This window comes from Anomaloglossus baeobatrachus, chromosome 5 (genome assembly GCF_048569485.1).
Source record: "Anomaloglossus baeobatrachus isolate aAnoBae1 chromosome 5, aAnoBae1.hap1, whole genome shotgun sequence".
Lineage (NCBI taxonomy): Eukaryota > Metazoa > Chordata > Amphibia > Anura > Aromobatidae > Anomaloglossus > Anomaloglossus baeobatrachus.
In genome coordinates, this window is record NC_134357.1 from 194,289,124 (window position 1) to 194,313,698 (window position 24,575).

The 24,575-nt window shown below is 48.0% G+C and overlaps 1 protein-coding gene across 2 annotated transcripts in view; it reads left to right on the top strand.

Moving 5' to 3' along the window:
* The window catches only part of POLR3A (RNA polymerase III subunit A), a 317,895-nt gene extending 293,624 nt beyond the window's left edge, over positions 1-24,271 (top strand). For both annotated transcript variants that reach the window (XM_075349070.1, XM_075349071.1), the window contains 3 exons: positions 19,996-20,127; positions 20,220-20,352; positions 21,359-24,271. In XM_075349070.1, the coding sequence (XP_075205185.1) occupies positions 19,996-20,127; positions 20,220-20,352; positions 21,359-21,510 (417 nt within the window). In that variant the 3' untranslated portion in view covers positions 21,511-24,271. The remainder of the gene's footprint in view (positions 1-19,995; positions 20,128-20,219; positions 20,353-21,358) is intronic.
* Positions 24,272-24,575: the final 304 nt, after the last annotated feature.

The following is a 24,575-nucleotide window of genomic DNA, read 5'->3' on the forward strand; positions in this document are numbered from 1 at the left end:
TTCAGGTCTTGCTTGTTTGTGGGTCTTTCCGTCTTAAGTCTGGATTTGAGCAAGTGAAATGCATGCTCAATTGGGTTAAAATCTGGTGATTGACTTGGCCATTGCAGAATGTTCCACTTTTTTGCACTCATGAACTCCTGGGTAGCTTTGGCTGTATGCTTGGGGTCATTGTCCATCTGTACTATGAAGCGCCGTCGGATCAACTTTGCGGCATTTGGCTGAATCTGGGCTGAAAGTATATCCCGGTACACTTCAGAATTCATCCGGCTACTCTTGTCTGCTGTTATGTCATCAATAAACACAAGTGACCCAGTGCCATTGAAAGCCATGCATGCCCATGCCATCACGTTGCCTCCACCATGTTTTACAGAGGATGTGGTGTGCATTGGATCATGTGCTGTTCCCTTTCTTCTCCAAACTTTTTTCTTCCCATCATTCTGGTACAGGTTGATCTTTGTCTCATCTGTCCATAGAATACTTTTCCAGAACTGAGCTGGCTTCATGAGGTGTTTTTCAGCAAATTTAACTCTGGCCTGTCTATTTTTGGAATTGATGAATGGTTTGCATCTAGATGTGAACCCTTTGTATTTACTTTGATGGAGTCTTCTCTTTACTGTTGACTTAGAGACAGATACACCTACTTCACTGAGAGTGTTCTGGACTTCAGTTGATGTTGTGAACGGGTTCTTCTTCACCAAAGAAAGTATGCGGCGATCATCCACCACTGTTGTCATCCGTGGACGCCCAGGCCTTTTTGAGTTCCCAAGCTCACCAGTCAATTCCTTTTTTCTCAGAATGTACCCGACTGTTGATTTTGCTACTCCAAGCATGTCTGCTATCTCTCTGATGGATTTTTTCTTTTTTTTCAGCCTTAGGATGTTCTGGTTCACCTCAATTGAGAGTTCCTTAGACCGTATGTTGTCTGGTCACAGCAACAGCTTCCAAAAGCAAAACCACACACCTGTAATCAACCCCAGACCTTTTAACTACTTCATTGATTACAGGTTAACGAGGGAGACGCCTTCAGAGTTAATTGCAGCCCTTAGAGTCCCTTGTCCAATTACTTTTGGTCCCTTGAAAAAGAGGAGGCTATGCATTACAGAGCTATGATTCCTAAACCCTTTCTCCGATTTGGATGTGAAAACTCTCATATTGCAGCTGGGAGTGTGCACTTTCAGCCCATATTATATATATAATTGTATTTCTGAACATGTTTTTGTAAACAGCTAAAATAACAAAACTTGTGTCACTGTCCAAATATTTCTGGACCTAACTGTACTTGCCTTTCCTACCCTTCTGCCGAGCTCATCTGCAAATTTTTTCACTGGCTTTCAGTTTGTCAGTGAATCCAGTTCATATCACAATGATTTACAAGGCCATCCAAAATCTGATTCCCCCATGCATTTCTAAACTTATCTTCCAATAGTTTTCCACATGTAATCCCTGATTTTCAAAAGACATCAGTTTTTCCTCCACGCCAATATGTTCTCCTACATCCTCTTGAATGCATTGCCTTTGCACATCAGATATTGTCTTCCATGATCGAAGCCTCCAGACATAACCTGAAAACCCATCTGTTAAGGAAAGTGTACAATCTGCAATAATCTCACTACCACCGCCACAGTAATAATTGTAAACCTGTGACTGTTAATTTATTGCTCTTATGTTCTATATATGTATTATATGTATGTAAACCCTCCTCACATGTACAGTACTTTGCAATTAAATGCAGCTTTATAATATACATCAATATTATACTCACACCCAATAAGCCCCATACATGTATGACAGATGTGAGGAAGGGGTTAAAAGGAATGTGTAATCAGAAAATGACCTGTTGTTTAAATATAGCTTTTTTGAGTTTGCTACCTATTTTTAAGCAAATACTATCCCCCCCCCCATATTATCTGTATGCAAAACAAATACGTGTTCCAATTTTCAGACTCTCCACTGGGGCTTTTTCCTGTTTAAGGAAATCCCCGTGCAACAGACTAACTCTGCTGTGTGTAGTTATCAGTAAAGTCATCGGTGTGTAGACTTATGCTGAAAACTCTGCTTGAAAGAACAGTGTAGTCTTTTCTAATCCTAGTGGCCCCTGTAAAATTGCATTATAATTTTATAAAAATAGTACAAGTAAAATATATCTTTGTACCGTGTTAGCCAGTAGAGATAAAAAAAATTGTTTAAAAGAACAGAGAGTCCTCAGTGGTTTATACCTTTTAATGGCTAACTGAAAAGATGGTAATTGCAAGCTTTCGACACTACTCAGGTCTCTTCATCAGGCATGGTATAACACAAAATCTGAAGAGTCACATATTTATACACAACAGGACTTAGAATAGTGCAGTAAAAAAAACCCCAAAAAACAAGTTATATGAAACAGAACTATCACTATGGCAGGGGGCAAACTGTTGTGGCCATAAATACTGCTGCAGTTCAGTGTGAAAGTTTTATTGTCCTCTGATAAGGGTCTGGCCCGGGCTGTGACACGCTCGGATGGTCAGAGGAGCACATCTTTTAACTGATGTAAAAAGACATGAATCCATGAGACACATTCATTCCTTCTCTGAATGTGTCAAAGGTCATCATAAGTTTATACTCCCATAGTCTCCTATCTCTCTGGGACTTGAAGTTTCCTTTCAATACAAGCAATTTCATGTCCATGATGCTGTGGTCTGAGTTACTAAAATGTTTGGCCACAGGTAGATCCATCCTTTTTTCTCTAATTGTGTGGCGGTGAGAATTCATCCTTGTCCTGAGCTGTTGTCCTGTCTCCCCTACATACAGACCCCCAGTTGGACATTTGGTACATATAATTAAGTACACCACATTGGTTGTAGTGCAGCTGAAGGTACCTGGGATCTTGTAGTCCTGATGTGATCTGGGAATCTTTATCTTGTCCGTTGTCAATATTAATGGACAGGTCTTACATTTTTTCTGGTTGCAGGGAAATGTTCCTGTTGGTGTTGTTGGAGAGGACAGGGAGCTTCTGACAATGATGCTTCTTAGATTTGGGGGCTGTCTAAAACACAGAAGTGGGGGGGTCTGGAAAAATAGATTTTAACCGGGCATCTTTTTGCAGTAATGGTTGTAGTTTCCGTGCAGGTCCTCTAAACACCTCCAGATGTGGATTGTAGGTGACTACAAGAGGGACCCGGTTGTTTTCGTCTTTAGTTTTATAATGTAGAAGATGGTTTCTTGATATTCTGGTGACTCTTATAATCTGGTTTTCAATTGTTCTTGGGTGGTAGCCTTGGTTCAGAAAGGTTTTTCTGAGGCCCTCAAGGTGATTGTCTCTATCTGTACTGTTGGAACATATCCGATTGTACCTGATAGCCTGGCTGTATACAATAGAGTTTTTTATGTGTTTTGGATGAAAACTGTCCCATTTCAGGTATGTTGGACGGTCAATTGGCTTCTTGTACAGGGTTGTCTGTATTTCATTGTTCCGTAGTTTAATGATGGTGTCCAAGAAGTTGATTTCCGTGCAGGAGTAGTTGAGTGTTAGGTTGATGGTGGGATGAAACTGATTAAATTGTTCATGGAAGGTCTTCAGCTGCTGCTCAGACTCTGTCCAGAAGGGGAGACAGGACAACAGCTCAGGACAAGGATGAATTCTCACCGCCACACAATTAGAGAAAAAAGGATGGATCTACCTGTGGCCAAACATTTTTGTAACTCAGACCACAGCATCATGGACATGAAATTGCTTGTTTCTTCATCGTTCCTTATGGGAGACCCAGACCATGGGTGTATAGCTTCTGCCTCCGGAGGACACACACAGTACTACATTCAAACGTGTAGCTCCTCCCTCCGGGCTATATACACCCCCTGGATGACAATCTAACCAGTTCAATGCTTTGTGTTTCAGGAGGTCACACACGCACATGCATTCTCTGATTTTTAATTTTTGATTTCAAAGATATGGAAGAAAAGCGGGTCCAGTCTGGACTCCCGGCATGTCCCTTCTCACCCCACTGTGTCGGCAGTGCTGTTAAGGTTGACTTTACAAGGCTGGAGCCTTCACATGCCGCGCTCCTTCACCATCCTCTGAGGCTCTGGCATGAAGTGGGAGCCATCACGGTCCTCTCTGCTTTGCAGGAGACCGGTCTCCATCCGCAGCCCTGTCAGGATTCTGCCGGACGGAGCGCTTAACCCCCCCCCCCCCCCCCAGGGACATGGCCCTGCGTCTCGAAAGCTAAGTATTGAGACGTTTCTCAGGGGTCCCGGGTACATTTATTATGGGGAGAGTGTGTCTGTTGACTTTGCTGTGAATTCCGGCCGGTTCTCTGGGTTTTTCCTGAGAACCGCGCCGAGGGTGCTTGCTCGTCGGCCGCATGTAAAAATCTAGGCCCCGGCTTCAGTTGCGGCCTAGTTTCGGTTTCAGCTTCCCCTGCATGTCATTCATGCAGGGGAACAGTGTGGCTCCGCCCACCGGCCGTTCAGCAGAGGGGAGGACACTCCTCTCTGAGGAGATGTTTCCCTCCCCTGTATCTCTCCTTGGCCCTCCGGTTTCCCGCTCTTGGGCTAATCCCCGCCCCCCCCTCCTCACTCCTGCTCCATTTTATCAGCGTTCTCACACTGATCGGCGCTGGCTGCTGCAGCTGCTGCATCCTGGAAAGTGCTTCACTGGGGGTCCGAGCTGTGGAATCCGGAGGGCACACACGGTCTGGTAAGCCACAACCTCTGGTTGTGGGCTTTATTATACACTCTCAGGGGGTCATTCTAAAGGAGTGTGTTCTTTACTGCAGAGTCTCCACCTCAGCAGCATGTCTGTCACTAGATGCAAGTCTGCTAAGCTGTACGCTATATGCACTGCATGTAAGCTAATTCTGCCAGAACCGAGCACTTATCCACACTGTGATGCCTGCTCTAACATGGTGGTGCCTCAGCCTGGAGCCTCTTCAGGGGTCCCTCCGGCTGCTCCGGCCCCGGTGGCTGAACCCCCGGCCTGGGTAGCATCTTTTTCCAGAGCTATTTCCCAGTCTTTTGCCGACTCCATGGGACAGCTGTCCCGGACTCTGCTGACCATGCATCAGCCCCCTTCTCAGGGCGCCTCTGCTGCTCCGAGCTCTGCAGAGCTCTCAGAGCATGTTTTAGGACCCCGTCCTCCTAAACGGAGACGCAGGGACCCTTCTCCTTCCTCGTCACACGGCTCTGATTCACGAGCTGAATTGCAGGGCGAGGAGGATACTTTTACTGTGGGCTCAGACGCTACCTCTATGTACCCCATTGACTTATCTGAGGGTGATGCGGATGTTAGTGACTTGATTGCATCCATTAACTCCGTACTGAACCTCAATCCCCCAGTGTCAGAGGAACAAGCCTCTCTGGTAGAAATACACCAGTTTACCTCTCCTAAGAGAGCTAGGAGTACGTTTTTTAACCACTCCAGTTTTCAGGCCACTGTTACCAAGCCCAGGGCCTGTCCTGACAAACGCTTCCCAAAGCGTAGTTCTGATGACCGTTTTCCCTTTCCACCAGAGGTGGTCAAGGAGTGGGCTCACTCACCAAAGGTAGATCCTCCGGTGTCTAGAATCTCAGCCCGGACAGTCGTATCTGTGGCCGATGGCACCTCACTTAAGGATCCCACTGACCGCCAGGTTGACCTTCTGGCCAAATCTGTATATGAGGCGGCAGGAGCCTCGTTCTCCCCGTCCTTTGCAGCAGTGTGGGCTCTTAAGGCAGTCTCTGCTTCTCTGGCGGAGATACATTCCCTCGCCAGGGACCCTATACCCGAGATGGTTGACTTAACTTCCCAGGCTTCGGCTTTTTCATCCTATGCCATGTCTGCCATTCTGGAGGCTCCTCACCGCACGGCGGTGGCTTCCGCTAATTCCCTCGCGATCCGCAGGATCTTGTGGCTTCGAGAGTGGAAAGCAGACGCTTCGTCCAAGAAGTATCTTGCTGGGCTCCCCTTTGCTGGGTCCCGGCTGTTCGGTGAACAACTGGATGAAATTATTAAGGAAGCTACTGGCGGGAAGAGTACTTCCTTGCCACAAACTAAAACCAGGAAACCTGTCCAGGGCAGGAACCAGTCGAGGTTTCGTTTTTTTCGTTCCTCTAACTGGTCATCCTCTAAGCCCTCAGCTTCGTCCACTAACTCAGCCAAGGATCGAAAACCCAGCTGGCGTGCAAAGCCGCGTCCTCAGAAGAACGGAGGAGCCGCTGCCACTAAGGCAGCCTCCTCTTGACTAACTGGCTGCGCCAGCATCGTCCTTGGTCGGTGGCAGGCTCTCCCACTTTGGTGACGTGTGGTTTCAACACGTCTCCGATCAGTGGGTGCGGGATATCATCTCCCACGGCTACAAGATAGAATTTTCTTCCAGCCCGCCAAACAGATTTTTTATGTCCACTCCCCCCTGCTCCAAAGCTGCCGCCTTCTCACAGGCCGTGGCATCCTTGCAGGCCAACGGAGTAATTGTTCCGGTTCCCGCCCGGGAACGGTTCAGAGGTTTCTACTCAAACCTCTTCCTAGTCCCCAAGAAGGACGGTTCCTTCCGGCCCATCCTGGATCTCAAGCTTCTCAACAAGCATGTTCAGGTGCGGCACTTTCGCATGGAATCTCTGCGATCGGTCATTGCCTCAATGACCCAAGGAGATTTTCTAGCATCCATCGACATCAGAGATGCCTATCTGCATGTGCCAATTGCAGTTTCACACCAGCGTTGGCTACGCTTTGCAATCGGAGAGGAACATTTCCAATTCGTGGCTCTCCCCTTCGGGTTAGCCACGGCCCCTCGTGTATTCACCAAGGTCATGGCAGCAGTGGTTGCGGTTCTGCATCTCCAGGGGTTGGCAGTAATCCCTTACCTGGACGACCTTCTAGTCAAGGCCTCATCCAGTGCAGACTGTCAGCGGAGTGTCTCGCTCACTCTCGCCACGCTTGTTCAAGTCGGGTGGCTTGTCAATCTGCCCAAGTCCACTCTGACCCCGACCCAGGAACTTACGTACCTAGGGATGCAATTCGCGACTCTGCCGGCACTTGTGAAGCTGCCCTTAGTCAAACAGCAGTCCCTTCATCTGGCGGTGCGTTCTCTGTTGAAGCCCCGCCGTCATTCCATCAGGCACCTCATGCAGGTGCTGGGTCAGATGGTGGCGTCAATGGAAGCGGTTCCCTTTGCCCAGTTCCATCTGCGTCCTCTGCAGCTGGACATTCTCCGCTTTTGGGACAAGCGGACCTCTTCCTTGCACAGGCTAGTGGCTCTGTCGCCACAGACCAGGAGCTCTCTTCAGTGGTGGCTTCGGCCTCTCTCTCTGTCTCAGGGACGCTCCTTCCTGACTCCGTCCTGGGTGATCCTCACCACGGATGCCAGCCTCTCCGGCTGGGGAGCAGTATTTCTCCACCACCGAGCACAGGGCAATTGGACTCCGTCCGAATCAGCCCTCTCGATCAATGTGCTGGAAATCAGGGCTGTTCTTCTAGCTCTCGTAGCCTTTCACCACCTGTTGGCGGGCAAGCACATTCGAGTCCAGTCGGACAACGCGACAGCGGTTGCCTACATCAATCACCAGGGCGGGACTCGCAGCCGCTTGGCGATGTTGGAGGTTCAACGAATCCTTCAGTGGACGGAGGACTCCAAGTCCACCATATCCGCAGTCCACATCCCAGGCGTAGAAAACTGGGAGGCCGATTATCTCAGCCGTCAAACCGTGGACAGCGGCGAGTGGGCCCTGCATCCGGCAGTGTTCAGGTCAATCTGCCGCAAGTGGGGCACTCCGGAAGTGGATCTAATGGCATCCCGGCACAACAACAAGGTTCCGGTTTACATGGCTCGCTCCCACGATCCTCAGGCCTTCGCAGCGGACGCGCTGGTTCAAGATTGGTCCCAGTTCCGTCTGGCCTATGTGTTTCCCCCTCTAGCGCTCTTGCCCAGGGTTCTGCGCAAGATCAGAATGGAGGGCCGTCGGGTCATAATCATTGCTCCAGACTGGCCCAGGCGAGCTTGGTACCCAGACCTGCTCCGTCTGTCCGTAGAAATGCCGTGGCATCTCCCGGACCGCCCAGACCTTCTCTCTCAAGGTCCGTTTTTCCGCCAGAATTCTGCGGCTCTCAGATTGACGGCGTGGCTCTTGAGTCCTGGATCCTGACGGCTTCAGGCATTCCTTCTGAGGTCATCTCCACTATGACTCAGGCTCGGAAGTCTTCCTCGGCCAAGATTTACCACAGGACTTGGAAGATTTTCCTGTCCTGGTGTCGCTCTTCCGGCCATGCTCCTTGGCCGTTCTCCTTGCCGACCATCCTGTCCTTTCTACAGTCCGGTCTGCAGCTAGGACTGTCCCTCAATTCCCTCAAGGGACAGGTGTCGGCTCTGTCGGTATTATTCCAGCGGCGTATCGCCCGACTGGCTCAGGTGCGCACCTTCATGCAGGTCGCATCTCACCTCATTCCTCCTTACCGGCGGCCTTTGGATCCCTGGGATCTTAATCTGGTCTTCACGGTCTTACAGAAACCCCCCTTTGAGCCTCTTAGGGAGGTTCCTTTGTTTAGACTTTCACAGAAAGTGGTTTTTCTAGTAGCCATAACTTCTCTCAGGAGAGTCTCTGATTTGGCTGCGCTCTCTTCGGAGTCGCCTTTTTTAGTGTTTCACCAAGACAAGGTGGTTCTCCGTCCGACTCCGGATTTTCTCCCTAAGGTGGTGTCTTCTTTCCACCTTAACCAGGACATTTCGTTGCCTTCCCTTTGTCCGGCTCCTGTGCATCGCTTTGAGAAGGCGTTGCATACCTTGGATTTGGTGCGGGCGCTCCGAATCTATGTGTCACGCACCGCCGCTTTTAGGCGGTGCACCTCACTTTTTGTGCTAACCACGGGTCAGCGCAAGGGTCTCTCGGCTTCTAAACCGACCCTAGCTCGTTGGATTAGGTCGACCATCTCCGATGCCAACCAGTGTTCTCAGGTGCCCCCACCGCCAGGGATTAAGGCGCACTCGACCAGAGCTGTCGGTGCCTCCTGGGCTTTCAGGCACCAGGTTACGGCTCAGCAGGTTTGTCAGGCTGCCACTTGGTCTAGTCTGCACACCTTTTCGAAGCACTACCAAGTGCATGCTCATGCTTCGGCAGATGCGAGCTTGGGCAGACGCATCCTTCAGGCGGCTGTCGCCCATTTGTGAAGTTAGGTTTTGCCTACTTCTCAGTTTGGTTTATTTCCCACCCATGGACTGCTTTGAGACGTCCCATGGTCTGGGTCTCCCATAAGGAACGATGAAGAAAAAGAGAATTTTGTTTACTTACCGTAAATTCTTTTTCTTATAGTTCCGACATGGGAGACCCAGCACCCTCCCTGTTGCCTGTTGGCAGTTCTTGTTCCGTGTGTTTCACCGGCTGTTGTTGTAGACAGAGGTTCCGGTTTTTCCGAGTTTTACTCTATCTCTACTTATGGGTGGATGTCCTCCTTCAGCTTTTGCACTGAACTGGTTAGATAGTCATCCAGGGGGTGTATATAGCCCGGAGGGAGGAGCTACACGTTTGAGTGTAGTACTTTGTGTGTCCTCCGGAGGCAGAAGCTATACACCCATGGTCTGGGTCTCCCATGTCGGAACTATAAGAAAAAGAATTTACGGTAAGTAAACAAAATTTCTTTGTCGCTCCATTGGGAGACCCAGACAATTGGGTGTATAGCTACTGTCTCCGGAGGCCACACAAAGCATTACACTAAAAAGTGTAAGGCCCCTCCCCTTCTGCCTATACACCCCCCGTGGGATCACGGGTTCCTCAGTTTTCAAGCTTTGTGCGAAGGAGGTCAGACATCCACGCATAGCTCCACTGTTTTAGTCAGCAGCAGCTGCTGACTATGTCGGATGGAAGAAAAGAGAGCCCATACTTGGGCCCCCAGCATGCTCCCTTCTCACCCCACTTTGTGTCGGCGGTGTTTGTTAAGGTTGAGGTACCCATTGCGGGTACAGAGGCTGGAGCCCACATGCTGCATCCTTCCCCATCCCCCTTTGGGCTCTGGGTGAAGTGGGATTTACCGGTCTCCAGGCACAGAGACCATGCTCCGTCCACAGCCCCTGGGGAATCTGCTGGATATGGAGCGGAGTATCGTCAGGGACAGGGCCCTGCTACGCCAAGGTACTCTGTGTCCCCGTACAGACCGCGCACACACTGCAGCATTGCTGGGTGTGTTAGTGCGCCGGGGACAATAGCGCTGCTGCGCTTGTGCCACACTTTCACAGCTTGCTAAGGGAGTTAGTGTGTGGGGAACTGCCGCGCCGGCCCCTGCTGACAGTTTTTACTGCGACGCGGCTGGGACTTGTGGTGCGCCGGGGACTTCCGCGCTGGCCGTGCATATTTGTCGGCCGCGCTTTTTACTAGAGTCCCCGGCTTTTGCGGCCTAGTTCCGTTTCGTTCCCGCCCCCAGGCCTGCCAGTCAGGGGAAGGGCGGGACGCTATACAGAAAGTCAGCGCCGAGGGCTGGAATCTGCTTTACATACTCCAGCCCTCACATTGAGCACAGTGGGAAGCCAGTTTCCCGCACTTTGTCTGAGGCACGCCCACGGTCCGCCCCTCTTCACAGAACGCCGGCAGCCATTCCTGTGTGCAGGCTGAGCTGGAAAGGGGAGACAAGTTCTGGGAGACCCAGGCACGGGATTCTGGCGACTACACACCCGCTTTTAGCGGGCGGTAAGCGGCACCCTCCGGTGCTGACCCCACTAGTGAAAGTGTTCATTTGTATTTTTATGCTTGCATGCTATACATTGCACTAAACGGTCGCTGGTGATTCTTGGCTATATACCCTCCTGGATTGCTCTGTGGAGAATACAGCATGTCGTCCGTAAAAAACAGGGGTGCCAAGGCACAGGCTTTTTATGCTGCTTGCACCGCTTGTGAGGCTGTTCTACCGGCAGGTTCCACTGACCCCCATTGTGTGCAGTGTTCGGTCCCTGTGCTGCCTGCTCGGCCAGGGCCTCTGCTGGAGGTGTCCCAGAGAGATCCACCTGTGAATACTGTCCAGGTGACGGGGACAGAGTTTGCAATTTTTGCGGATAGATTATCTGTGACTATGTCTCAGATTCTAGAAACTTTGCAGTCTAGACCAGTAACTCAGACCATGGGCACTGTTGATTCATTGCTCCCTGGCCCCCCTCAGTTGGAACAGCTCCGGGCTCCGGGGGTGTCCCACGCATCCCAGGGTGATGGCTCTGACACGGACGACAGTCCCAGACAGCCTAAGAGAGCTCGCTATGAGCGGCCCTCTACATCATCTCACTGGTCAGGCTCTCAGCAGGAGGATTCTCTGTGTGATGAGCCGGAGGTAGCTGATCAGGATTCTGATCCTAAGACCGCTCTCAATCTAGATACTCCTGATGGTGACGCCATAGTGAACGATCTTATCGCGTCCATCAATAAAATGTTGGATATTTCTCCCCCAGCTCCTCAAGTGGAGGAGTCAGCTTCACAGCAGGAGAAATTCCATTTCAGATATCCCAAGCGTAAATTAAGTACTTTTCTGGACCATTCTGACTTTAGAGAGTCAGTCCAGAAACACCACGCTTATCCAGATAAGCGTTTCTCCAAACGGCTTAAGGATACACGTTATCCCTTTCCTCCTGACGTGGTCAAGAGCTGGACCCAGTGTCCCAAGGTGGATACCCCTATCTCCAGGCTTGCGGCTAGATCCATAGTTGCAGTGGAGGATGGGGCTGCACTTAAAGATGCCACTGACAGACAGATGGAGCTCTGGTTGAAATCCATCTATGAAGCTATCGGCGCGTCGTTTGCTCCTGCATTCGCAGCCGTATGGGCACTCCAAGCTATTTCAGCTGGTTTTGCACAGATTGACACGGTCACACGTACATCTGTTCCGCAGGTGGCATCCTTAACCTCTCAAATGTCTGCATTTGCGTCTTACGCGATTAATGCTGTCCTGGACTCTACGAGCCGTACGGCAGTGGCATCTGCCAACTCCGTGGTTTTACGCAGAGCCTTGTGGTTAAGGGAATGGAAAGCAGATTCTGCTTCCAAAAAATGTTTAACCAGTTTGCCATTTTCTGGTGACCGGCTGTTTGGTGAGCGCTTGGATGAAATCATTAAACAGTCCAAGGGTAAGGATTCATCCTTACCTCAGCCCAGACAAAACAAACCCCAACAGAGGAGGGGACAGTCGGGGTTTCGGTCCTTTCGAGGTTCGGGCAGGTCCCAATTCTCCTCGTCCAAAAGGACTCAAAAGGATCAGAGGAGTTCAGATTCTTGGCGGGCTCAGTCACGCCCAAAAAAGACAGCCGGAAGACCCGCTACCAAGGCGGCTTCCTCATGACTTCCGGCCTCCTCCCTCCGCATCCTCGGTCGGTGGCAGGCTCTCCCGCTTTGGCGACATTTGGCTGCCACAGGTCCAAGACCGTTGGGTGCGAGACATTCTGTCTCACGGGTACAGGATAGAGTTCAGTTCTCGTCCTCCAACTCGATTCTTCAGAACGTCTCCGCCTCCCGACCGAGCCGATGCTCTCCTGCAGGCGGTGTGCACTCTAAAGGCGGAAGGAGTGGTGATCCCTGTTCCTCTTCAAGAGCAAGGTCACGGTTTTTACTCCAATTTGTTTGTGGTACCAAAAAAGGACGGGTCTTTCCGTCCCGTTCTGGACCTAAAACTTCTCAACAACCACGTGAGAACCAGACGGTTCCGGATGGAATCCCTCCGATCCGTCATCGCCGCAATGTCTCAAGGAGATTTCCTAGCATCGATAGACATCAAGGATGCTTATCTCCACGTACCGATTGCTCCAGAGCATCAGCGTTTTCTACGCTTCGTTATAGGAGACGAACACCTTCAGTTCGTAGCCCTGCCTTTTGGTCTGGCGACAGCCCCACGGGTCTTCACCAAAGTCATGGCAGCTGTAGTTGCAGTCCTACACTCTCAGGGACACTCCGTGATCCCTTACTTAGACGATCTGCTGGTCAAGGCGCCTTCTCAAGAGGCATGCCAACACAGCCTGAACGTGGCGCTGGAGACCCTCCAGGGTTTCGGGTGGATCATCAACTTTTCCAAGTCGAATCTAACCCCGACCCAGTCGATAACATATCTTGGCATGGAGTTTCATACTCTCTTAGCGATAGTGAAGCTTCCGCTTGTCAAACAGCGTTCATTGCAGACAGGGGTGCAATCTCTCCTTCAAGGTCAGTCACACCCCTTGAGACGCCTCATGCACTTCCTAGGGAAGATGGTGGCAGCAATAGAGGCAGTCCCTTTCGCGCAGTTTCATCTGCGTCCACTACAATGGGACATTCTCCGCCAATGGGACGGGAGGTCGAAGTCCCTCGACAGCAACGTCTCTCTCTCTCAGGCGGCCAAGGATTCTCTTCGATGGTGGCTGCTTCCCACCTCATTGTCGAAAGGGAAATCCTTCCTACCCCCATCCTGGGCGGTAGTGACGACAGATGCGAGTCTGTCAGGGTGGGGAGCAGTCTTTCTCCACCACAGGGCTCAAGGTACGTGGACTCAGCAAGAGTCCACTCTTCAGATCAACGTTCTGGAGATCAGAGCAGTGTATCTTGCCCTACAAGCCTTCCAGCAGTGGCTGGAAGGCAAGCAGATCCGTATTCAGTCGGACAACTCCACAGCGGTGGCATACATCAACCACCAAGGAGGAACTCGCAGTCGGCAAGCCTTCCAGGAAGTCCGGCGGATTCTGACGTGGGTGGAAGACACGGCTTCCACCATATCCGCAGTTCACATCCCAGGCGTGGACAACTGGGAAGCAGACTTCCTCAGTCGCCAGGGTATGGACGCAGGGGAATGGTCTCTTCACCCGGACGTGTTTCAAGAGATCTGTCGCCGCTGGGGGATGCCGGACGTCGACTGTCACGAACAGCCGGGGAAGTCCCTCAGAAATCCGCAGCTGTTCACTGATTTGTTACACACGACTACTCTCTAGCGCCCCCCTTGTCTGCAGGCCACTTTTGGTACTGCAGGACAATGCATAAGATGAGGCCGCTGAGCTGATAATGCCAAATATTGGAGGTCTCACAGCAAGGGTAAATGTATATCTCTGATTCCTGCTAATGGAATATTTATATACCTCGGTACCCTTAATGATAGCACTCCAATAATTCTATGCAATAACAATTACGCTGCCACCACCCAGACTTTCTACAGGTAGCTGGGAACCCGTTTCAGATAGCATAAGGCCCTTCGGGGTTTTGGATTCGTATATAAAGCATAAGGAAAGAAACTCTTAAATTTTTATATATTTAATCCGAAAATAGGCAGTGTTTAAAGAATATACAGGAATTTACAAAAGGGAACAATACACATTACGGCATAACAGTTACATAAAATAAAAGGTATAAACGTGAAACTTACTAAGCTTGTGCCATAGAAGTGACGTCTGCTTAGGGAGTAGGAGGGAACTCCAAGAGATGTTAGAGTCGGCCAGCATCACCCTTCATGATGCCCTCCTCGTGCTGACTGAGCCCCCAAGACAGGAACTGTCTCTTATGCTCTTGCTAGCCCCCCTTGCCTGTGACATCATTTTACAGTCACTTGTGGGCTGGGCTTGAGATGGTCACAAAGTTCCATAATTCTAGGGTTTTTCATATCTTTGCCCCTGGGTCACACAGGTGAAAGATATTAGCGTCATATTTAATATCTCGATTTTACAGTTACATTGATACCAAACACAACGCCTCTAGCACAATTTTACTGGCCAATACTAATTTGTCGTGATTCCGTCGATCTCCTCGTCAGGTGAGACGGTGCGCTGGGTTCCGCACGACGCAGGGATTCTGGCAATGTGTTTTTCATCTTTCTAGCATTAAAGTCGCACTTCAAAACCTGCTTTGGGAGTTTTCCCGCCAATATTACAAAGAATTGTCTTTCTCTGCAGCTTTTGGCTTTTCTTCTACCATCACCCAAAGTCATAAATACCTTAAGCTTCCAGGCCAATCAGATAATCGCCATGACGACCTGTGGCTGGTGAAGAAGAGGGGGATGAAGTCCCTTCAACAGCTCTACATGACACCTCCCCCTTTTTGAGGTAGCATGGGAGATTGATTTGCCAATCGTCTCCTAAGCCTACCTCGCTGGCATCCCCCTGCCGGGACAGCCCATCAGCGTTGCCATGCTCAACACCCTTCCTGTGTTGAATGGTAAAGTCATACTGCTGTAGTGCCAAGCTCCACCGCAGTAGCTTACCATTGTCGCCGGCCACCCGATGTAGCCAGCTGAGAGGGTTGTGGTCTGTCACTATGGTGAAGTTGCGTCCATATAGGTAGGGCTGCAGTTTCCGCAGGGCCCACACTATAGAGAGGCACTCCTTCTCCACAGTGGCGTAGGCCACTTCCCGGGATAAGAGCTTGCGGCTGAGAAACATCACCGGATGCTCTTCTCCCTTCCCATTTACCTGGCTGAGTACTGCACCAAGGCCAAACGCACTGGCATCTGTCTGAACTATGAACCGTCGGGTGAAGTCCGGAGCTTGTAGGATTGGGGAACTGGCGAGGGCAGCTTTTAGTGCCCTGAAGGACCGTTCACAGTCATCTGTCCAGGTGACTACTTGCGGTAGCTTCTTTTTGGTGAGGTCCGTCAACGGCTTAGCAAGAGCACTATAGTTAGGAACGAACTTCCTATAGTACCCTGCCGTACCCAAGAAGGACATCACCTGCTTCTTTGACTTGGGGGTAGGCCAGGAGGTGATGGCATCAACCTTCCCTGGCTCTGGTTTCAGGGTCCCGCCACCCACTCTGTGTCCAAGGTACTGTACCTCAGTCATGCCGATCTGACACTTCCCTGGCTTTATAGTCAGACCAGCGCTTTGGATCCGCCTGAGCACCTTAGGGGGAGGGGGTAACTGCTACACGTACAGTATTGTTCCAGGTATATTTAAACACTGAGTTCAATCCTCAAAACTTTTGCAAGTTTTTAGTGAAAGGGATGATTGCTCAAACCAGATCACTAATGCTTTATATATCCCACCGCTTGCCACCAATTTGTCACGAACAGCCGGGGAAGTCCCTCAGAAATCCGCAGCTGTTCACTGATTTGTTACACACGACTACTCTCTAGCGCCCCCCTTGTCTGCAGGCCACTTTTGGTACTGCAGGACAATGCATAAGATGAGGCCGCTGAGCTGATAATGCCAAATATTGGAGGTCTCACAGCAAGGGTAAATGTATATCTCTGATTCCTGCTAATGGAATATTTATATACCTCGGTACCCTTAATGATAGCACTCCAATAATTCTATGCAATAACAATTACGCTGCCACCACCCAGACTTTCTACAGGTAGCTGGGAACCCGTTTCAGATAGCATAAGGCCCTTCGGGGTTTTGGATTCGTATATAAAGCATAAGGAAAGAAACTCTTAAATTTTTATATATTTAATCCGAAAATAGGCAGTGTTTAAAGAATATACAGGAATTTACAAAAGGGAACAATACACATTACGGCATAACAGTTACATAAAATAAAAGGTATAAACGTGAAACTTACTAAGCTTGTGCCATAGAAGTGACGTCTGCTTAGGGAGTAGGAGGGAACTCCAAGAGATGTTAGAATCGGCCAGCATCACCCTTCATGATGCCCTCCTCGTGCTGACTGAGCCCCCAAGACAGGAACTGTCTCTTATGCTCTTGCTAGCCCCCCTTGCCTGTGACATCATTTTACAGTCACTTGTGGGCTGGGCTTGAGATGGTCACAAAGTTCCATAATTCTAGGGTTTTTCATATCTTTGCCCCTGGGTCACACAGGTGAAAGATATTAGCGTCATATTTAATATCTCGATTTTACAGTTACATTGATACCAAACACAACGCCTCTAGCACAATTTTACTGGCCAATACTAATTTGTCGTGATTCCGTCGATCTCCTCGTCAGGTGAGACGGTGCGCTGGGTTCCGCACGACGCAGGGATTCTGGCAATGTGTTTTTCATCTTTCTAGCATTAAAGTCGCACTTCAAAACCTGCTTTGGGAGTTTTCCCGCCAATATTACAAAGAATTGTCTTTCTCTGCAGCTTTTGGCTTTTCTTCTACCATCACCCAAAGTCATAAATACCTTAAGCTTCCAGGCCAATCAGATAATCGCCATGACGACCTGTGGCTGGTGAAGAAGAGGGGGATGAAGTCCCTTCAACAGCTCTACATGACATCGACCTAATGGCGTCTCGGCACAACAACAAGGTCCCAGTTTTCATGGCACGGTCTCACGATCACCGAGCTCTGGCGGCAGACGCCTTAGTTCAAGATTGGTCGCAGTTCCGGCTTCCTTATGTGTTTCCACCTCTGGCTCTGTTGCCCAGAGTGCTGCGCAAGATCAGGTCCGACTGCCGCCGCGCCATCCTCGTCGCTCCAGACTGGCCAAGGAGGTCGTGGTACCCGGATCTGTGGCACCTCGCGGTAGGCCAACCGTGGGCACTACCAGACCGACCAGACTTGCTGTCTCAAGGGCCGTTTTTCCATCAGAATTCTGCGGCCCTGAACCTGACTGTGTGGCCATTGAGTCCTGGATCCTAGCGGGTTCAGGATTGTCTCAAAAGGTCATTGCCACCATGAGACAGGCCAGAAAACCTACCTCCGCCAAGATATACCACAGGACGTGGCAAATATTCTTGTCTTGGTGCTGTGCTCAGGGAGTCTCTCCCTGGCCATTTAGATTGCCTACTTTTCTTTCCTTCCTGCAATCCGGGTTGGAAAAAGGTTTGTCGCTCAGCTCCCTCAAGGGGCAAGTCTCAGCGCTATCTGTATTTTTTCAGAAGCGCCTAGCACGACTTCCTCAGGTACGCACGTTCCTGCAAGGGGTCTGTCATATCGTCCCTCCTTACAAGCGGCCGTTAGAGCCCTGGGATCTGAACAGGGTTCTAATTGTTCTTCAGAAGCCGCCTTTCGAGCCTATGAGGGATGTTTCCCTTTCTCGCCTTTCACAGAAAGTGGCCTTTCTAGTAGCGGTCACGTCTCTCCGGAGAGTGTCCGAGCTAGCAGCGCTGTCATGCAAATCTCCCTTCCTGGTGATTCACCAGGACAAGGTGGTTTTGCGCCCTATTCCGGAGTTTCTCCCTAAGGTGGTATCCCCGTTTCATCTTAATCAGGATATCTCCTTGCCTTCCTTGTGCCCTCATCCAGTTCATCAATGTGAAAAGGATTTGCATTTGTTGGATCTCGTGAGAGCGCTCAGGATCTACATTTCCCGCACGGCGCCCCTGCGCCGCTCGGATGCACTCTTTGTCCTTGTCGCTGGTCAGCGCAAAGGGTCGCAAGCTTCCAAATCCACCCTGGCTCGGTGGATCAAGGAACCAATTCTTGAAGCCTACCGTTCTGCTGGGCTTCCGGTTCCCTCAGGGCTGAAGGCCCATTCTACCAGAGCCGTGGGTGCGTCCTGGGCATTACGACACCAGGCTACGGCTCAGCAGGTGTGCCAGGCGGCTACCTGGTCGAGTCTGCACACTTTTACCAAACACTATCAAGTGCATACCTACGCTTCGGCGGACGCCAGCCTAGGTAGACAAGTCCTTCAGGCGGCGACGGCCCACCTGTAGGGTAGGGCTGTTTTTACGGTCCTATCACGAGGGGTTATTATACCCACCCAGGGACTGCTTTTGGACGTCCCAATTGTCTGGGTCTCCCAATGGAGCGACAAAGAAAAAGGGAATTTTGTTTACTTACCGTAAATTCCTTTTCTTCTAGCTCCAATTGGGAGACCCAGCACCCGCCCTGTTTGCTTAGGGATTTTTGTTTTTTCGGGTACACATGTTGTTCATGTTGAATGGTTTCGGTTCTCCGATGTTCCTTCGGATTGAATATGTTCTTAAACCAGTTATTGGCTTTCCTCCTTCTTGCTTTGGCACTAAAACTGAGGAACCCGTGATCCCACGGGGGGTGTATAGGCAGAAGGGGAGGGGCCTTACACTTTTAAGTGTAATGCTTTGTGTGGCCTCCGGAGGCAGTAGCTATACACCCAATTGTCTGGGTCTCCCAATTGGAGCTAGAAGAAAAGGAATTTACGGTAAGTAAACAAAATTCCCTTCTCTCTTTATTGAAAGGAAACTTCAAGTCCCAGAGAGATAGGAGACTATGGGAGTACAAACTTATGATGACCTTTGACACATTCAGAGAAGGAATTAATGTGTCTCAGATAAAAGATGTGCTCCTCTGACCATCCGAGCGTGTCACAGCCCGGGCCAGACCCTTATCAGAGGACAATAAAACTTTCACACTGAACTGCAGCAGTATTTATGGCCACAACAGTTTGCCCCCTGCCATAGTGATAGTTCTGTTTCATATAACTTGTTTTTTGGGTTTTTTTTTACTGCACTATTCTAAGTCCTGTTGTGTATAAAAAATAGTAATAATACAAATTGTGATGAGGAAATAAAACTAATTTGCCAATAATTAAAGTCCATTTAACACAAAAACTATATTTAAACAATATGTAATTTTGTGATGACACATTCTCTGATTTGAGTCTACACCATACCTTACAGATTTCTGTAGACTGAGTCCTTCGCTGGCAGGGTCCTCTCTGCTCCTGTACCAGTCGGTGCCTTATGTTGTTCATGAGTATTGTGCTTGATTTTATTATCTATACCCCTCTTCACATGTAAAGCGCCATGGAATAAATGGCGCTATAATAATAATTCAGACATCTGTTAACAGCAGCAACTGGAGCTTGCGCCAATCTCAAGCCTGTGAAATTCAACCTGTCTGAATTTTTTCCCCCATTTTTCAGTGGATGTTATAGTAAAACAAATTACTTCACTCACGACTTAAACTCGTGCCGCAAAAAAAACAAGCTCCCTTTCAGGTAAGTCAACTAAAAAATATATGAAAAAAATGTATGGTTCTTGGAAGAAGAGGAGGAAAAAATGAAATCACAATGAAAAGTTGGGTGTGGCTGAAAGGGGTTAAAGTCAATAAAATCAGAATATTTAAAAAAAAAAATACTGTTAAATTAAAAAAAAAGTTTTCTATGTAAATGTGTTAAAAAAAAACAAAAAAACACACTTCTAATCTAACATATCAATTTTGATCATACACCTTTAATAGATATTTCACTTTCTCATTTAATTAGGTGGAAAAGACTATTGGTATTGAAGCAGCTCGCTCAACCATTATAAATGAAATCCAATACACCATGGTGAACCATGGGATGAGCATTGATCGGCGACATGTAATGCTGCTTTCAGACCTCATGACTTACAAGGTATGTTGTAATGCTATGTTTCCTAAAAGTTCATAATCCCTATAACCATTTACACCTAGCAACGTTTACATGTACCCTTCTTATTGCCACAGGGAGAGGTGCTTGGTATTACTCGATTTGGACTGGCAAAGATGAAGGAAAGTGTCCTTATGTTGGCTTCTTTTGAAAAGACTGCTGACCATCTCTTTGATGCGGCATATTTTGGGCAAAAAGATTCGGTCTGTGGTGAGTAAATTAGTGTCTTGATGCTTAACCAATTAAATATCTTACTATCCTTTAGAAGTTTTTATTGGTGCGGTCTTGGATGCTGAGACCTTCGCAGATTTAAAATAAAGTTGCTTTGTGTAGTTTATCCTGGGATAAGTTGTTGTGCGGGCTATAGACTGACTGTGACGGGGTCCTTCTCCCATATCACACAATCAACAAAGCGAGAGATGGATGAACAATACAAAGAACATTTATTCCAAGCAAATCAAACAGTGCATGCAATAATCCACCATACAGAGGGTAAAATTCGTCCAGAAACACGAATTTAGTCCAGAAAACGATAAATGTCCAGGTCTCTCTGAGAAGCCGCAGCTTCAGCCCAGAGGATCAATCTTCTTCCTCCTCTCTTGAAGTTCTCAAACAGACTCACCAATCTCCAGGTAAACAGAGTTTAGATGGATCCCAGGCCCCCTCCCCCAGACCTAGGCACAGAAACACTACAGGGGGTGATTAGTCAGCAGACAATACAATGTACACACAAGGCAACACTCCTAGCATCTGGACATACACAACCACCATATTCCACCATCACAATGACCTTAAACACTTCTGCATTTCTGCCCCTTTGGTCCAGAGATTGTGAAAATCACAACACTCCAACCTGTCAAAACTGACATGTAAGTATAACTTTTCAGGAGATTGTGAAATCAGCAGGTACCCAATATGCCAGAATGGTCCGGATTTATTAGCCTAGTCTGAAAACAAGAGAACGGTCATGCTCTCATACAGTGTATGGTGGTGCATAACTGCGTATATGTAGATAGAAATTTCTTGTTTAATAGATGTAGTGAGATACATCTAAATGCTTGCGCATTGTACGTTAAAAGATTTCTTAGTTATGCTTGATGTAACCGATTCAGCTGTCAATATTAATTGTGAGATTGTTCTATGTATAGTCATAGTCCTTTGACAAATAAATACCTCATTGTGGAAACCTTGTCTTCATCTCTCGCTTCTCTCCTAGGAGTGTCAGAATGCATAATAATGGGCATCCCTATGAACATTGGCACTGGGCTCTTCAAGCTTTTGCACAGGGCAGACAAGGATCCTAATCCACCGAAAAGACCACTCATCTTTGATAACAAAGAGTTTCACCTTCCTATTGCTAGTACGTAACTAGGCATCTTTGCACGAATCAACCCTTCTTTCATTGATAGAAACTTACAAGGAGGCATTTCTAACTGCATCCAATAACTTATTAATGCAAAAGCTTTTCAGGAAGCAGAAATGATTAATATATTTGCAAAGTACAGCTGCTTTCTCAGCAAGCAGAAAGCAACAAATATGAGGTTTGTACATAAAGTACTAAGGATAAAAACGGCACGTACTGTATATGAGCTGCATACACGAAATATAGCAATTGTGTTGCATTTTTTTACAATTGTGATCACAAGCCTTTAATGTTGGGTTAAGTAAAGGTCCGTTTACTTTGACAGACTGGCAGCACTAAACAATTGACCTGTTTATATAGGCAGACTGCAGTAAATGATGCACACTGATATATAATAGATTGTGCAGTGTATTTAGGCTCCATTGTTATTGGCAGTGCAAGTCCTGCTTTACCCTGCATGGTGCGCCACCAAGAGTGATGATCTTTTGTGCAGCACTGAAGATCAGTTCACCCAATGGAGTGTTTTGCTCATTCATCGGGTGATCTGCAGATTGTTAACACAAAAAGATTATCCTGAACGAGCGTTGCTAAGTATTCTCGTTCCCAATATCTGTGTGTAAATGTTGCTCAACACACTAGGTGGAATTTATCGTTGCTCCAAAGCTAGTTTTATGGAGCAATTAAGTCACAAATTATTGGGCACACCATATTTATGCCATAATTTGCTACTGTTTGTTATGGGGGTTTTTTTGTAGACCATAAAAAAATGTTGTCCACTGCCCTGAATAATATCCATGGTGATAAATCTGCATTTCTATAAGAGCCAATACGGAAAGAAAAGTAATACAAAAATTGTGTGCACCCCAAGCAAATTACTATGCAAAGTCCCAAATACAGATAATAACATTTAAAAGACCCACTATGTCACATATAGGCAATGTGAACGTAGACCATGATCTAAAACTCCCTGGCCGGTTTGACGGATGCGGCACACACCAGTACAGTGTATACAGTACACTGGCAGCGCAACAAGCACCGGTCACATGCTGTCATGTGACCCGGAAGTTGCGGTGCTGCCACTGTACTGTATCATACTGTACTGGCGTGTGCCGCATCTGTCAAACCGGCGAAAAGCCGGATATGTGTACCCGGCCTAACCTGCAATCAAGTATGAAGAAAAATGAGGGATAACTCCAATGAGTAAGGGCTGGTTCACACTAAGCGACAGCGACAACGAGGTCGCTGTTACGTCACCATTTTCTGTGACGTAACAGCGACCTTGTAAGTCGCTGTTATGATCGCTGCTTAGCTGTCAAACACAGCAGCCGAAGCAGCGATCATAACCGCGAGAGCAGGGAGCCGCGCACACTGCTTAGCGCTGGCTCCTTGCTCTCCTAGCTACAGTACACATCGGGTTAATTAACCCGATGTGTACTGCAGCTACATGTGCAGAGAGCCGGAGCCGGCAGCACAGGCAGCGTGAGAGCTGCGGAGGCTGGTAACTAAGGTAAATATCGGGTAACCACCTTGGTTACCCGATGTTTACCTTGGTTACAGCTTACCGCAGGCTGCCAGATGCCGGCTTCTGCTCCCTGCTCGCTTCATTTCGTCGCTCTCTCGCTGTCACACACAGCGATCTGTGTGTCACAGCGGGAGAACGCCTTTGAAGAAAACGATCCAGGGCTGTGTGTAACGAGCAGCGATCTCGCAGCAGGGGCCAGATCGCTGCTCAGTGTCACACACCGCGAGATCGCTAATGAGGTCACTGTTGCGTCACCAAAACCGTGCCGTAGCAGCGATTTCGGTAGTGATCTCGCTATGTGTGAAGCACCGCTAAGAATACACCCGCTGTGTAAAAGCAAGAGAAAAGTGTATGCTGTAAGAATGCTGCTGTAGATTCTATTAAGTCCATTCCAATCTATATTTTATGTATTCTCTCATCTTGTACCTTTCTTGGAGACCAGTCTCTGTTCACACTACCTATATGTAACGGATAGTGGCTCTTTTGTGGTTTTGTTTTTATCTGTATTTGGTAATTTGGAAAGTTTAATTAGAATACATAAAGTTTATTATTTTCTAGCTTGTTCTGCACACTATTTTTGTAAAACGTTCTGTTCCATTGCTCAGGGTACTTTCCTACGTGGGCACAACTTAACATAAGGAGGGGGCATGTGTGCAGGGCCATGGATGTACTATAATTAAAAGCTGAAAGATTTGGATTTCTGGTGCGTGCACAGCAAGACATGCACCTCATTTCTTAAAAAGCATAGGCTGCTTAACTGAAACTCTTGTTGCTCCACTTTGTTTTTTTATTAAGGCCAACATGAAGAAATTCTCCCAACTGAAACTGACTGCAGCTGTGGATGGTATTTTCCTACAGTATCTGCATATTGTCATGATCTGGTATATATGGTTAGATTATTTATGAAGCTGAAGGAAAGGCACCCGTGGAATAGTGGGCATCGTAGGAAGTAGTAGTATTCTGCCATCCTGGAAACAATTGGGATAATAAATAGTTTTCACATTTAAGTGCCTGTGGTCAAAAACAGCACTTAAATATGAAAAGCTTTCTGTAAAATTTTTTGGGGAGACCGTGTTGAATGTTACAGCTTTACCTGGATTGTTTTGTGTTGCTCTGAGTGTTCTGTTTGTTGCATGAAACACAGTTTAATGTATTAAATACACAATCTACTGTATGTAAATATATATACTGTATATATTTCTGTTACTCCCAGGAAAAAAATAAAGTTTTTTTTTGTTGATCCATTTGTGTGTGACGCAGTGCAATCTCAATAGACCTCTATCGGCAGGAGAATGCTTAATCCATTTTGTTGTTATGCATGTATGTTTTTGGTCGCATGCATTTGCACATTTTGCCACCCCTGTAGATCGCAAAGAGGTGATTGCAGGTAATTATAGTCCCTTTCTATTGAAAATGCAGAGAGCCAATGAAGCCATAGACAAGAATTTATTTATTTTTTTTAATAGAAAGTTACAGGCAATCCAAATATCACGTTCTGTTGGCAATAAAAATGTACTTGTCACAGATGTCTTCTGTACTTTATTTCTA